Source organism: Ursus arctos, unplaced genomic scaffold, assembly GCF_023065955.2.
Source record: "Ursus arctos isolate Adak ecotype North America unplaced genomic scaffold, UrsArc2.0 scaffold_3, whole genome shotgun sequence".
Classification (NCBI taxonomy): domain Eukaryota; kingdom Metazoa; phylum Chordata; class Mammalia; order Carnivora; family Ursidae; genus Ursus; species Ursus arctos.
This window is the reverse complement of record NW_026622985.1, coordinates 56,248,011-56,262,554: the sequence shown is the minus strand read 5'-3', so window position 1 is coordinate 56,262,554 and position 14,544 is coordinate 56,248,011. Positions and strand designations below refer to the sequence as shown.

At 43.6% G+C, this 14,544-nt stretch overlaps 1 protein-coding gene across 6 annotated transcripts in view; it reads right to left on the bottom strand.

Moving 5' to 3' along the window:
• The window catches only part of CREB5 (cAMP responsive element binding protein 5), a 397,331-nt gene extending 387,337 nt beyond the window's left edge, over positions 1-9,994 (bottom strand). For 3 of the 6 annotated variants that reach the window (XM_048212878.2, XM_026508437.4, XM_026508456.3), the window contains exons 1-2: positions 9,925-9,994; positions 6,392-9,447 (exon numbers count right to left, since the gene is read on the bottom strand). In XM_048212878.2, the coding sequence (XP_048068835.1) occupies positions 6,392-6,394 (3 nt within the window). In that variant the 5' untranslated portion in view covers positions 6,395-9,447; positions 9,925-9,994. The remainder of the gene's footprint in view (positions 1-6,391; positions 9,448-9,924) is intronic. The other 3 variants (XM_026508448.4, XM_048212879.2, XM_048212880.2) reach the window with 1 other exon arrangement.
• Positions 9,995-14,544: the final 4,550 nt, after the last annotated feature.

Below are 14,544 nucleotides of genomic sequence, written 5' to 3'. Positions count from 1 at the left end.
TGATTAGGAGAAAACAAAAACAAAATACTCAAAAGCAGATGAGTCCAGGCCAAGTGTGAAGACAGTACCTCGGTAAAACAAGAGCTAAAATGTTTTCCCGAAGATAATTCAGGAGCTCTCTATCTTGCTTCATGAAGGAAAACCCCAAACTCTTTACTTTCAGTCTCTAAAAGAGTTGAACAATTTACATCTTTAATCTCATTGTCTTTCCACCAAGTCTTCAACAGTCAATCACAAAGTAGCCTTAAAGAAAGTTTCCCTAGATACCACTAAAAACACAGGTTTGTAACAGATGTCTCCATGCAACTTCTAGAATAGATCCCATGTGAAGAGGCTGACAGACCCAGATGTATTTATTCATCAACCCAGGTACATGTAGCCTGGAGCTGGGAAGCAAGAGTTATTAGCAGAGAAATCATTTAAGTGCAAATAATGTATGCAAAAGCATCAGAAAAAAAATGTTATTTGTAAGTTCAAAGACAAATGCAATCGTACACACATACACACAACTGGAAAATCCCCACCTGGAAACCACCCAGAGTAGTGCTTATCTTTAGGCACTAATAAATGGGAGCCCTTGTCTCACACTCTTCTAATTAACGAACACGATGCCTTGCCTTGTCAATCCCTCAGGTTCTTCTAATACGTGGAGATAAAAATTTTTCCAGTGAATAACATGATGGAAGACACAAATATATTCACCACAAAATGTAGAGAAATGTCCCATTCTGTACTTAAAAATGGTTGTAAGTCATGTTTAAAAAGCACATGGCCACATAGACATGTACTTGGAAACAGACCGCTATGCAGGGGATAAGGAGAGAGGTTCAGGGTGGAATGACTCACAAATTCGGGAATGCAGAGGCTTTCAGCAGCACGAAGTCACAAGGGACCATCCTTGAGGTCTCTCCTCGCCTCCACAAACAACACTGTTTGTTGACTTGGAAAGAAGATGGTGAGGAGTTTGGAAATCATTGTTTTTAATTTTTAGTTCTTTGCATCCTTGTATTGAATGCACAAACTGGCATATTGCTAAAAATGTATTAAAGGAGCACGTTCTGGTGTGCATTGAGAAATACTGATTCTTCTAATATTTTATAGGATGACAAACAGAATAAACACGCTAAGTCAAGGAGCTATAACTAATATCCTGACGAGAGCAAAGGGCAAGTCTGTTCTCTGCAATGACACAAAGCTTGTTAAAAGCTTAGAGGGAAACGCAAGGGGATCCAGCTGTCTTAAACACAGTAAGATTTTTCCCTCCGAAAAGAGCTAAAGACAAGTAGTACACGGGGCAAAGAAGTAAACCAGTAAAATAACCAAAATGTGGTGATCTTGACCTTTTTCAAAATGGAGGGTTTCTAAGAGGCTGCATGCAAACCAAATTGAATGTTAAGATTTGGGGGGAAGCAAACCATTTAAAACCATTTCAAATATTTGAAACTTATACAAAGCAGAGTTCATCTGTGGCACAGTTGTCTTCCAAATCATTCAATCTGTGCATTTTAATTTTTATTGATTATATTTCCTTAAATACGTTTTGTAGCGTGCAGCATGCCTATGTCAACCACTCGCTGCTCTTGAACTCTGAATGCTTGCCTGCAGTCCCCTTCCGCCAATAGACCATAGAATGTTAGAGCAGAAGATACCATAGAGATCAGGAAGAATTGCAGTTCGCAAACCTGGCTATATTTTAGAAACACTTTTGGAGCTTTTTAAAAATACAAAGGCCCAGGTCCCCACCCCAAACCAATCAAATCGGAATTAGGGGTGGGGAGGAGGTATCCATACTTTTTACAAACTCCACAGGTGGTTCTACTGGGCTGCCAGGATTAAGAACCATTGAAACAGAGTGTAGATTCACACTGCCTGACACCACTGTCACTTGGCAGTCATGTGGCTACAGAGCACTTGAAATGTGACTGGCCTGAACTGAGACCTGTGGTAACTGTAAACTACATACCGGATTTCAAAGACTTAGGACCAACAAAAAAAATCACAAAGTCTCTCCTCAACATTTTTATATTGATTATATGTTGAAATGATACTATTTCAGATACCCTGGGTTAAATAAAACATGTTATTAAAATTAACCATTTCTTTTTACCTCTTTAGTGCGGCTACTAGAACACTTAAAATTACTGCATTTATGGCTCCCACTGTTGGACAGAGCTGGTCCAGACCAACCCTCTTTTATCACACACAAAGAAACTGAGGCAGAGAAGCATAATTAGTTGAAGGCAGCACTTTGGGGATCCCTTCTTCCAGTCTTAGTCTTTTCCTGTGGCCATGAACCACATGGTTTTGCAGAGCTACGGCAGAGCCTGGGATGCCATCAATCGGATTTCAAACTTTTCTCTCTTTTGTCTTGCTAATTATTTCTTCTACCATTGGATATTAAAATCTATTTTTCCTTATGGAAAAACATCCCCTCTCCCGTTAATGCACACACTTGTGATTTGTTATTATAGGGTTACTCATAAAAGCAGAGTAACCAAAATGGACGCTTAAAAATAAATCTAGAAAAACATTAGGATAAGGAAAATGCAGAGAATGGATGAAGAAGACCATTAAGGCTTTTAAGTTCCAGCTTTGTGACTGTTTTACCATGTTGTAGTTTAGTAAATAACCTCAGAGACCCTCTGCAGCTCGAGAGCCATCTTCAACACAGTCCCTGCTCGGAATGTGGAAGTTTGAGAACTGAGAATACTGTCCTTCCTCCCAGACGGCAGTGTTTTCTGGACAATGTGGTCATTGCAGGAAGGCAGATCAGGCTCTTCATGATGGCCTGCCACATCACACCTAGTCACCCTGGTGGAAACAGATTTTATCCTCAATGCCTTCTACCCTCCAGGCCAAGGTTTAGTACCTGGTCATTCAGAGGCCAAACAGCATCATCGCTGACTTAGAGAAGAAGATCTTGTTTTGATAAAGTGAAAGGGTCCTACCAGATCTGGCAAATGGAGATGAAATGTATTTCTTCTTATAATCAGCTAATTCAAACAAAAACAAAGATGTTTTTTGTTGCATGTGGTTTTCCCCCTTGGGAAGCCGGCAGAGAGAGAGTTGCATAAAATTGGCTGAAATGTGTTGTAGTTGAGGAATCATGCAACACAGGGGCTCTTCAGTGTAATAAAAGAATAAAAGAGACCTGAATTCTGATATAAAGTGTTCACGCAAAGAGCTGGAAAGGAAACCTACAGCTCAAGCCAAATAACACATACAGTAGATGCATTCAAGATTTCTATTGAGATATTCTTGTTCCCCATCCTAAACACAGCATAACCTAAATGTCATCTTCAATCATATGTGTGGTGCTCTGGAGCCCCCTATGTCGCTTATGTGATTTCTATCAGCTATGATTAGTCAAGTTTTGCCAGTCAAACCTCAAAGAGCATACTTCTAGACTCAACTCACTTCTGATGTAGTAACATTCACCTCCAAACACTCTCGTATACACCGACCTGGAAAGATAATACACTAGAGACAGATTCTGGGCGAAAGTACATTTGCCAGAGTGAAAATAGCACTTGTTGCTCTATTCAACACAAAGAAAAATGACTTTAACTTAAAATGATTTTTCAGATCCCTTCTTCAAAGGTGATTAAGAAAAGTAAGGAAGTAACAAAAATTACTACCTTATCCTGCAGGGGTGTTTTAGAACATCTTTAAGTTCTGCCTGGTTTTTAGTCTCAAATGAAATCTAGAGGGTGCTGTTTACAGAGCGTGTCTAATAATAATGGTGAAGAATAAGAAGAATGGCTTTCCAATAAGAAGGTCAACGTGAAAAAAATTAGCGTTACAAATATATTAGCATACACAGAATAGAAACTACAGTTTTATGGTCAGAGGATTCATTCAAAAGATCTGAAAGAAATTATCTTTGAAAGGTTAGTGATCAAAAGGCTTGAAAAGAGCAAAGCATCCAAAGCCATGGGTTATGTTTCATTCACGACCATTTATGGCAGCCTGGCTCATGGAAAGAGAACCCGACCTGGAGGCCGGGCCCTGGCTTTTCGGCTCAGTTTGGCACTCTCTAGCTCTGGGCCTCGGTGAGCCAGGGGACACAACCAGGCCTTAGGTTCTCCTCTGCAAAGTGACAAGGTTGGTCTATCAACGAGAAGACCTCCCCAGCTCTGGCTCTGCATAGGCTATAGCAAGCCTTTCTATCTTGCCATCAGAATCCCTGGTCCAAAAGGAATTCTTCCTCTCCGAGATTAGTTCAAGCCAAACGCCAACATGGTAGTTTTCAATGCTTGTTAATTTTAGGGTAGAGATTAGAAATGCAAACCTTGAGAAAACAGAAGGAAACAACTAAAATATGTGTTTTTAAAGTGTTAAATTGATTCTGATCTATTTCTCAGAAAACAGAAATGAGCAATAGAGTAAGCTTGACAGAAAGAAATACAGAAATGCCAACGTCATGTCTTGCACGTTCCGAAATTTATCCAAACTGTGTAAGTTTTATTTTGAATGTCCCAGAGTCTCAATACGAACTTCAAAAATTTTACTCTTGTTTCTGGCATACTGTTATCACTACCTGAAAATTTGTAAAAGCCTTCTCACTCTTTTTTCTCTTATGTTAAATCCATGATTTACGATTCCCAACAATGGAATACTAATGGACCCTCAAAATCACTAATTGCCCATTTTTTCCCTAATTACAAAATATAATAACTTTTTAGTGAAAACATTAAACATGATGTCATTTTTAAAGTGTCAGAGTTTCTATTTAAAGCAATGCCACAAAACAGATAGCTTATTTCGTTTACAAATAGCAATACAAAAAGGTTCTTTAAGTCTCTTTAGCATATCTGAAAGTGCTTCTTTCTCACACTTAAATGTTTGAGGCTATTGCCCCCAGTTCATTACCTTATCTCAGTTGCATAATTTTCTTAAATAGCATTCAGAGAGACAGTACTAGATATACATTTTTAAACACTAATTTACAAAAAGCATTGGTAGATTCCCATAATACAGCTGGTAGTCAAACTGGACAAGATAATGAATTGACTGAGATCATTGCTCCATCTTCATCCAAGAAAGCTGCCTCTAAAAAAAGATCTTAAATTGCTGTAGAAATCCAATTTGTAAGAAGCAAAAGAAGCGTATAGATGGGAAACACCAGCCATGATCACATTAATTTTGTGACTAACAGCACTGCTTTGAAGTGAAGAAGCAGGAAAAAAAAAGATGACAAACATAATAAGTCTACTCAAATCCCCAATTTTAATCTAACAACACAATCAGAAGAAAACCAACTACAAACACAAAGTTCACATCTTGAGGATATAGCAAATGCCACCTTCTCACAAAACAATTTTCAGCTTAATAAGAAACAAACTCCAAGGCTAAGGAAATACTATAGAAAGTGATGCATCATTGCTAAAAGGCAAATTATAGTAAGAAATCAGGACACCAGGAACTTGACATTGGTACCAACAGCCATGGAAAGTCCATGATCAACTGGTTTGTGAATCTGCAGGTGTGGGAAACTGACAATTAGTCGTATGAAAATCTTCAACCTACAGTAATTGAAAAGCTATACAGGAAACGTCTCTCTGGCACACTACCATTCATTTAACGTCCTATTCAACTCAAAGCTGCAGTGTCACAGAGATGGGTCCATGTTTTTGTGGGAATGTTCTAATAAACTATCTACACATGTAGAAACTTATTGACAGGAAGTTTATGTAAATTCAACAATTTATATTCAAAAACAGCCTGAAGGTATTATCAATTTAAGCAAACATGTTTACCCCCAGTAAAGTTGAAAAATACAAGTCATTACGCATCAGTCAGGATTTTAAAACAACAGATCTATATAAAATGATGCAAAGGAAAATGAGGACATTTATATGGAGGCACCAGTGAGTTCTATTATTGTTTTCTTTTTAAGTTTTAAAACTAAAGTAATAGCTGATATTCAGTCAACAACATCCTACTTCAGGGGAATACATATTGAGGCTTGGGTGCGGAGAATGGTTTTTTTATTTTATTTTCATTTTTAGTTTTCTCTTTTAAAAATGCCTTCCTTATTAAAACTTAAGTACTTATTAAAGTGATTCATGAAGGCCTGTGGAAAAAGGAATTCTTACCTGACACATTATTTAACATGCTTCATAGCTCCCCCCCTGCAGTTCACACGCCCATGAACATTATTTTACCCAGGAAATAATGGTCTTATTCACACACACACACACACACACACACACACACCTTCCACACAAAATGCTACCAAGTCCCAGGAAACTGACAAAGGCAACATTAAAATTCGGTGTGAAGTAAGCATTCCATTTCTGAATTCCATCTACAAAAACATAAGATCGGCCTCATTTAACCAACTGCAAAGTTCCTTTCTGCTTCATAAGCATAAGAAACATCATCTTACCATTATTTGTAGAATAAAATCAGCAACGTGTTGCTTCCTGCAGTCACCAAATCAGGTTTTTTTCTTCCTTTCTTTCTAGTAACTTCTTTTTCACCAGCAAGATTAGGAAGAAATTAAATCTTTGAGTATTTGCTTTAGAATTTCAGACCACAAGATTGTGAAACTAGCTCTTAGTTAAAAAAAAAGAACGAACGAACGAACGAACAGGTCTGGTATTTTACAATCACTTCTGCAACCCAGAGGTACCTCCTGGACTCCGGTACCTCCTTTCCTCCCTCGTTTGCTAAGTTTCTTTTAGTAATGAGACTAATTTTTCCAGTAGCCTTGAACTCCCCAGATTTAACTGACATGGAAAATGTGACTAAAAACTTGTAGAACTGTCTAGCCTCCAACCCTACACAGAATCAACTTTGTTGGAAGTGTGGAAGAACACCTCGCAAGCAGCTACTTGCTCGTTGAGTCTCCTGCACTACAACTGCTCAGAACACCAAAGAACAGTGCGCCATCTAGCTAGCAAGTTGCACTCGCCATTCTAGAAGGGGGGACACCTTCAAACCCTGGGAGTTAAGAACTTGTCAGGGTTCAGCTGCTCTGAAGGTCCAATTGTTTATTTAAATAAAAAAAAAATATCGCTACTGAGATAATCCACATCGAGTGGATATGGGAAAATTTAGGTTATAATGGCACTACAAACTTTTACTTCTAACTTTGATTTACAAGATAAAAGCAAGTTTTAAATTAAAAGGGCTTTCTGTTAATAGAGCTTATTATTCTGAAGACGGGGAATGATTTTCTTCGAAAGTTGTCCCTGGGTGCATGCCTATTATCTTTGCTTTTCCCCTTCCACTAATGAGCATTTATCTAAAGAGCCTGTTAATCCTCTGATGTGTGCTTCTGGTCAGAGGTAACAGTTTGAATAAAACCACTAATCACTGATCACTAAATCACTGATCATTAATCACACTCTCCAGTGCTGGTGACCCGGACCATTTTTTCCTTTAGGTCTATGCATCACAAACAAGAAGTTTAACGTTTGAGATGCACGTGCATTCTGCAGGGGTTATACTATTTCATCTCTAGATGTGAATAAATAATAAATACTGCCACAAACTTGGGGAAGGATGTCAATTAGACCCCAGAAAGAAGTTTCACAAATGCCTGCTCTACAGCAGGGCTGTTTCACTTGGAAGAAAGTAGATCTGATTATAACAAAACATGTGTTCTTCACGAAATGCCCACATACTCAGAATATAAATGTTCCTTAATTTAGCTTCCGCCAACTTCAAATCAGAGAGCACCCAAATCCTCTGCCCCACTCAATCCGACACTCCGTCAGTAGATTTTTTATTTGATTTCTGCTGCACGCACACACCCTCCCCCACTAAGAGTTTTTACTTTTATCCCTTGAACACGTCACACAGTGTTTTTACTGCAACTGCCAGATAGGCAGATTCTGACTCAATTCTATGACTTAAGTACTCAACCTCCTCTTTAAATATAGAAACTTAAGGTTAAGAGAGAGAAATACATACACCAATTTATTGTAAGGTGCTTTGGGTTCAACCATTCACATTCCCTCACTTTGTAAATCAAACGTTGAATCTTGATTCTTTCAGCTAAATTTGATTTAATGGGCATCCTCACTTCTTGGGTCTTCCCTCTTCCGCTAAAGGGTTGGAGGAAGGCGCTATGTAAAATTAAGTACCTTGTTTGCACTGGGTGTGTTGCTTTCCTAAGTCACCACAGGGACACAGGATTATCATAAGGACTCTAGACGTTTCCTGAAATGCCTTTTCTATCAGGACAGAGCATTTTCGCCCTGGAGAAGAGGGCTCGCTGGTGCCTTTCTTAAATAATAGAAAAGGGCAGATTGTGTGCCTTGATCAGGTACCGCGCTCCCCTCAGACACCAGAAGCTCTTAGGCACACTCCAGGGATGGTGATCGCCCCAGGGAAAGCAATAAAAGGCGGAGGCGGGGCCAGAGTGATAACGGTGTGGGCGGGAGAGGGGGTAAAGAAGGAAGGGTAGGGGAAGGAGAGGGCAATAAAGATGCCCAGGGAACGGGCGTTTGTACGAGTATGTTGGGGGTGGGATGGAAAGCGGAGTTGCTTTGTCAGCATTTCTAAACCCCGAACTCTTGAGTATCTGAAGCTGTTAATCAAACACTTACTGGCCTGCAGAATGACGTAATGGACCTGTATCCAGCCTTTATTCCTTGACACATGTCAGAGAGGGAGGGAAAAATAAAAATCAAACACCACTCTGAGAACTCTGACAACGCAATATACAAGCGACCCACTCCAGTTCCTGGCCTGGAACAAACATCAAGTGGGGGTGGCACCCGTTCAGGCACAGTTGGGGAGGGGGTGGACAAGGTCTGAGGCTTTATCTACCGTATACCCACTCCCCACGGAAATAATTCTATGGCAAAGAAGCGGGATGCAGTTGCCGGGAGAAAAGGTGTCCTTGGTTCCTTCGCGCGTCTTGCCCCTCTAAGAACTTCGTTAAAAGTTTAAGCGGTTGCGTGGAGAATCTGTCGGAGAGGAAGGCTCCGCCACCGGGTCCTGGGGACTGCCACCGCGCTGCCGCGGCAAAAGCGGGAGCTGTCATTTGGGGCAGCGGCGGGGAGGAGGTAATGATGCCAGCGAGAACGGGACGGAGGCAGGAGACGGCTGCAGTAGTGAAAGCGAACAGAGCCGCGACACTCTCGAGCTTTCTGCGCCTGGAGCCAAAGCCAAGTGCCCTTCAAGGGCCACGTCCCCTCCCCGGGCGCGCGTGCCCACCAGCTGCGGCGGGCAGCCTTGCGGGAGAGGTGGCAGCAGCAGGCTCGGCACCAGGAGGGAGCGAGCCCCCCCGCGCACCCGCCCGCCCGCCCCCTAGGTGACCCGGCGTCCTCGCCGCGCCCGCTGGAAGTTTGCAAACTTTCTCCGGGGGTTCCGCCGCATCACCGGGAAGTTGGGGACACGGGGGGAGGTTCCTGGCTCGCCGTCTCCGCTGCCACCGCCGCTGCCGCCGCTTGACCGCACTTCTGGAGGGTTCCGCACCTTGCCAGGTCTCTGGAGGCAAACACACACCCCCGATTCATAACTGTTCCCCGTGTCAGGGAAACACACGCGCGCTCCCACACACGCACCACGCCGGGGAGGACACGGCGCTCGCTCCACTTTAGCATCCCTCCAGTCGCACGGCGTGGCGGCCACCGAGACGCGCTCCGGAACGGACACGGCGTGGGGTCTCTGGAGTGGCCTCAGGACACAGCAGAATTCCACAGTCCACCAGCATTTGGGGCCGGACTTTCCTCTGTTCCGCCAAAGTGTTTACAAACACAGATCACCCTCCAAAGAAATGCATCGCATCTTCCCTACTCCTTGCCCTGTGACCTGCCCACTGGACCAAGTAATCTCGCGGCTGCTGCCGAGAACCAACCCCTGCAAACCAAGTACGCTCCCGAGATGGCTCCCGCGGCAAGTGCAACAAAAGTAGCTAAATGCAAAAGCCCCAGAAGTGGCCGAGCCGTATTTTTAGGAACTTACCAAACAAGTGTGGAGAAGGCAAGAGCGGAGCCCGGGTGAAGGGACCACGTTGGACTGAGCAAAGATTACAATACATTCTATTTAGAGTGCATTACATCACCCCCCCGGTGACGTCACGTGGGATTCCTGAACTTCTAAATCATTGCGGTCCGCGGGGGAGGGAGCGAAGAAGGGGCGGGGCCGCCGCGCCGAGGGGGCGGACCCCACCCCGGCCCCGCCCCGCCCCCCCGCCCCAAGAGCGGACCCTGATGCACCCGCCGGAGAGCGGCGGCCGCGGCGGCGACCGCGCAAGCAACAGCTTGCAGAGCCCAGCGCCGTGTGACACGGCTCCCTGACATTAGTGGTGTGAGTCAGCTTGGAAACAATCCTTACGGTTTCCGACAGGACCACGGAGGAGGCAGGGACACGGGCTCTCCCCCGAGCAAGGCTGGTAGTGTTTGAAAGGTGTGGGGATGGGGACAGGGGGTAGGGGGCTAAGGGGGTGCTAAAGGGTGCGGGATGAGACTTTCTGCAAACAGAAATGCAAGACGCTCCCCCCTTCCCCCACCAGCAGATGTCCAGCTCCTTTTCGCCTGCGACAGGCGTGACCTCATTAGAGTGTTCCCTGAATCCTAGCTTCCCAGAACATTCATTCAGCACCCCTTTTCACCGTCCCCTACCCCCACCTCACCTCCATGGGAATAACTTCTTGACTGTGCACCCTTACATGGAATACACAACCCCCACCTTTTCCAAGACCCCTGCTTCATGAGTCTGAGAAGCTGGAGGGGAGTTTCTCCAGGAGGCGAAAGGTGAATTACAGCTAGAGCCAAGTGATGAGCCTGATTTAGACTCAGCGTCAGAGCCGGAAGGGCCCTTGGCGATCACTTCCAGAGCCTCCTCTGTAACTCGCCCAAGCTCACAGGCTGGCAAGTGGCAGAGCCAGAGCCAAAATGCAGGATCTGGGCGCCTGGTCTGCAGTATCTTCCTGACAGCTCCGTGAGCGAAGAAGTCTGGCGCTTTCAGCATCGGCCAGTCACCACCCCGTCCCCAGTTTAATTTCCATTCTGATTTCTCCTTGTGAACAGGACTCAAAGGGAAGGCATAGGCTAAATTCCAGCCGATCCTAGATGACCACTGTCCTCCTTGCAGCGTCTCACCGTTGACAAAGCACTCGCACCCATCTGAATGCCCTTGATTCTCACAACCACGGAGCACACGAAGGAGAAGTAGGGCAGATGTTGTTATTATCCCCATTTTACAGGTGAGCTAAGGCAGACTCCAGGAGGTTAGGGAGCTGGCCTGAAGTCACTTGGGCAAGTGGTGGCACTGGGACCAACCCAACCCCTGTTTTCAAACCCCAGATCCCAACTGGGCTCCTTTCTAGAACTCATGGGTTATTTGGTGGTTAGAATCTCTGCTACCACCCTGTTGGCTGGGAGTCAGAGTTTTGCTTAGGAACAGTTTAGCCCCCATTGACAAACAATAATCATTCCTGACATTTATGTAATATCTAACATTTATATAGCACCTCTTATCCCAATGCATCATAACCATGACTGTGCAGTTTGCCAGAGAATCATGACTGGGCTGGCTAAGAATTGTAATGCTTTGCCCGGATCATCACATACTACTTCTGAGCTGGTTTTGACCTACTAAATATTAGAATTTTGTATTTCCTTTCTGCTTTTAAGTGTTTAAACAACTCCCTGCCCTTCAGTGTTCTTTGAGACCAGAGGGACTGGCAAGTTTTTGTTTCTTACAGCCTTATTCAGAACTCATCATTGAGTTTTCCATTTGTTCTTTTCTACATGTAGCTCTGAAGGAACTGCAAAAGAAGGGCTCCAGTCCTAACTTGAAATCTTAACCAATAAAACTTCAAATATGACAGCCCAATTAGCTGGGTTTAGAGAAGGAAGCAGTAGCCTACTGAGGAATGGTCTTCTTGCCTGAATTCCCACTCAATAATGAGGAGAGCCTTTTCCACCTAAAGCACGTAGTCTACCTCCTTCTCTAGCAAATAAGTGTGAGCCAAACAGGGAACAAACTTGAGACAGAAAAGGGATACAGCTTAATATATCAGAGCTCAAAGAGCTAATCTTCTTTCCAGGTGACAAGTGTGGACCAAAGGAATAAAATAAAAATTGAATAAGCAAAGATGAAGTGATAAAATCTTTAAAACCCGCTAAGCAGTTAATCAACATATAAATTTAAAACATTTAATTCCCAGTATTCTCTAAACAGAAACATATACATGAGTTTTAATGCAAGTAGCTTATCAATTTTTAATACTATCCAAATAATTAGTTGATCTTTAAAAATGATTGCTGAACTTTTGTTTGACATGCTGCTACTAGTAAACAATTCCCCTGTCTGAGCCATGACTGACATAGAAATACACAGGGAACTTTCCCAATGACTTCCCCAGTATCTTGATAATCATTAAGTTATATGGAGTCTCAGTAGGTAGAGAATTTCTCTAAATATCGGCAATATTGTTCATGGTGCAGACTCCTCTCTCAGCATCTGCTGAACTGACAGCAATTTCATTCAAAATGTTTCCATCCATTGTATTATAGGGTGTGTATATGTGTGTGTCTGTGTGTGTATATACACAAATCTCTGTTACCAACTAAGTGACACATAAAAACTTTCTGAATGTAAACTGAAGAAGAGAAGTGGTGTTTTCAGTTTGGACTCTAATGTCAGACTGCCAGAGTTCAAATCATGACTTTGCTACTTGAGTTTTAACTAACCTCTGGGTCTCAGTTTCTTCATCTATGTAATATGGTGATAATCATAGTAACTCAAATGAATTAAGAATTGTGCTTGGCACAGGACAAATGCTATGTAAGTACTTGCCCTCACTTTTATTAATGAAAGCAATGTGGCTAATGCCATGATAGTAGGGCATTCAGTGATTTTAGCAAACTTGACCAAATAAATGGAAAGAGAACCTGTTCCCCATACTTCTCCCAGCCCCCACACTAAACCAGGCATGCACCGTCTGTACCAAACAGGCTCTCCTCTGTCAAATCGTGCCCACAGAACCCGCATGTATGTAGACTAAAATTCTTGCATGGCTCGTGCTCACCCAGTCTCTTTTGGGATCCCTCAGAGTTGAAGTCCCATGGAGGCTGCAGTTCCCAGAAACAGCCATGGAAGAGCCTCTCTAGAGGTAGGCGCTTCAGCTGGTGGTGGCCATAACCTGGGGCATTTGCCCGCTCAGGTGCTAGCAACGCCTCCAGGAATGTCATCTCCCCCGATAGGACTCCATCCACTATGGCCTCGTGGATATGCGAGGAAGGGCATCCTGATAAGAGAGTCAAGGTAAACTGGCTGGGGTACCACCCACCCAAGGTCTTCCTTCCCAGTCCCACCTCCCTCCCCAGGGTAGGGGCACAGGCACAAGCCCACTGGTAAGGCACCACATTGGTTGGACCTATAAGGCACTGACTGGCATCCATTCTGGCCAGTGAGAATAGATGAGACCCCATGCTAGACAAAGGGTTCATCCTTTAGTTGGTGGATCAGAGGACAGTCCAAGGGAGAAGCCTAGGCAGCTGGGCCAGTGGGGTAGCACAGAACCCAGAGCAATAGTTATTTACTAACCCTTATAGAAGAATTTTAGTATTTTAATAAATTTACAGCCTTACCAGTGCTTACCTCCTGAATATGAGGCCTGAATAGAACCATCTCAACGGTCCTCAGACAAGAAAAAAGTCTTTCAGCTTTGTGCTATGATTTCAGTCACTTCTCCAACATTTAACAAAGGGTGGCAGGTCTTCGCAGTGCTAGGGATTAAAAGAAGAAAAAGGTCTCCTTCTTCTGAGTTTCTAGGCTCCCGAAGTTATCAAACTTAGTAGCATAAGAAGCACTTGGACAACTTGTTTTTTGGGTGAGATTTCCCCAGGGGTTTCAGTTCAAAGCTCTGGCACTAGGCTCAGGATTCTTCATTTGTGATTCTGATACAAGCACCTTGGGACCCCACTTTGAGTGATTCTGGTTTAGTGAATTCATAGACAGGCAGTGACACAGGAGAAAGCTGAGGAGGGAACAGAAGAGTCTGCCACCTGCAAGGCTAAAAAATAGGTCTATGACTCCAGCCTCATTTACTTGAGATCAATCCTGTAGCTGCTTCCCATAAACACACACATACTCCTAGAGAAGGCTTCACCTCGTCCCTTCTACAGACACCCACTCGGAGGGACCTTTCCCATTTATATTTTCATTCATGGTTTTTTGGTTTTTTTTAACTGAGTTAACAGTGGTCGTGGAAAAGATGCTGGGTTTGTGGTGAAACCCTTAGCTGTGCTCCTCTGGGAAGTTTCTATCCCTTCTAAGATGAACCTTCACCAGGTTTCTTCATTATCTTTTCTTTTTTAAAGTAGGCTCCACACCCAGCATGGATCCCAATGTGGGGCTTGAACTCACAACCCTGAGATCAAGACCTGAGCTGAGATCAAGAGCTTAACGGACCGAGCCACCCAGGCATGCCTTCATCATCTTATTTGAACGGGTGAAAATTTTCAAACAAATGGAACTATAACACAAGCATAACATGGCTAGCTAACACTTACCAAGCATTTACTATGTGCCATGCCTTGGGCTAAGACCTTTAGGTGTAGTCTTTCAGTTATT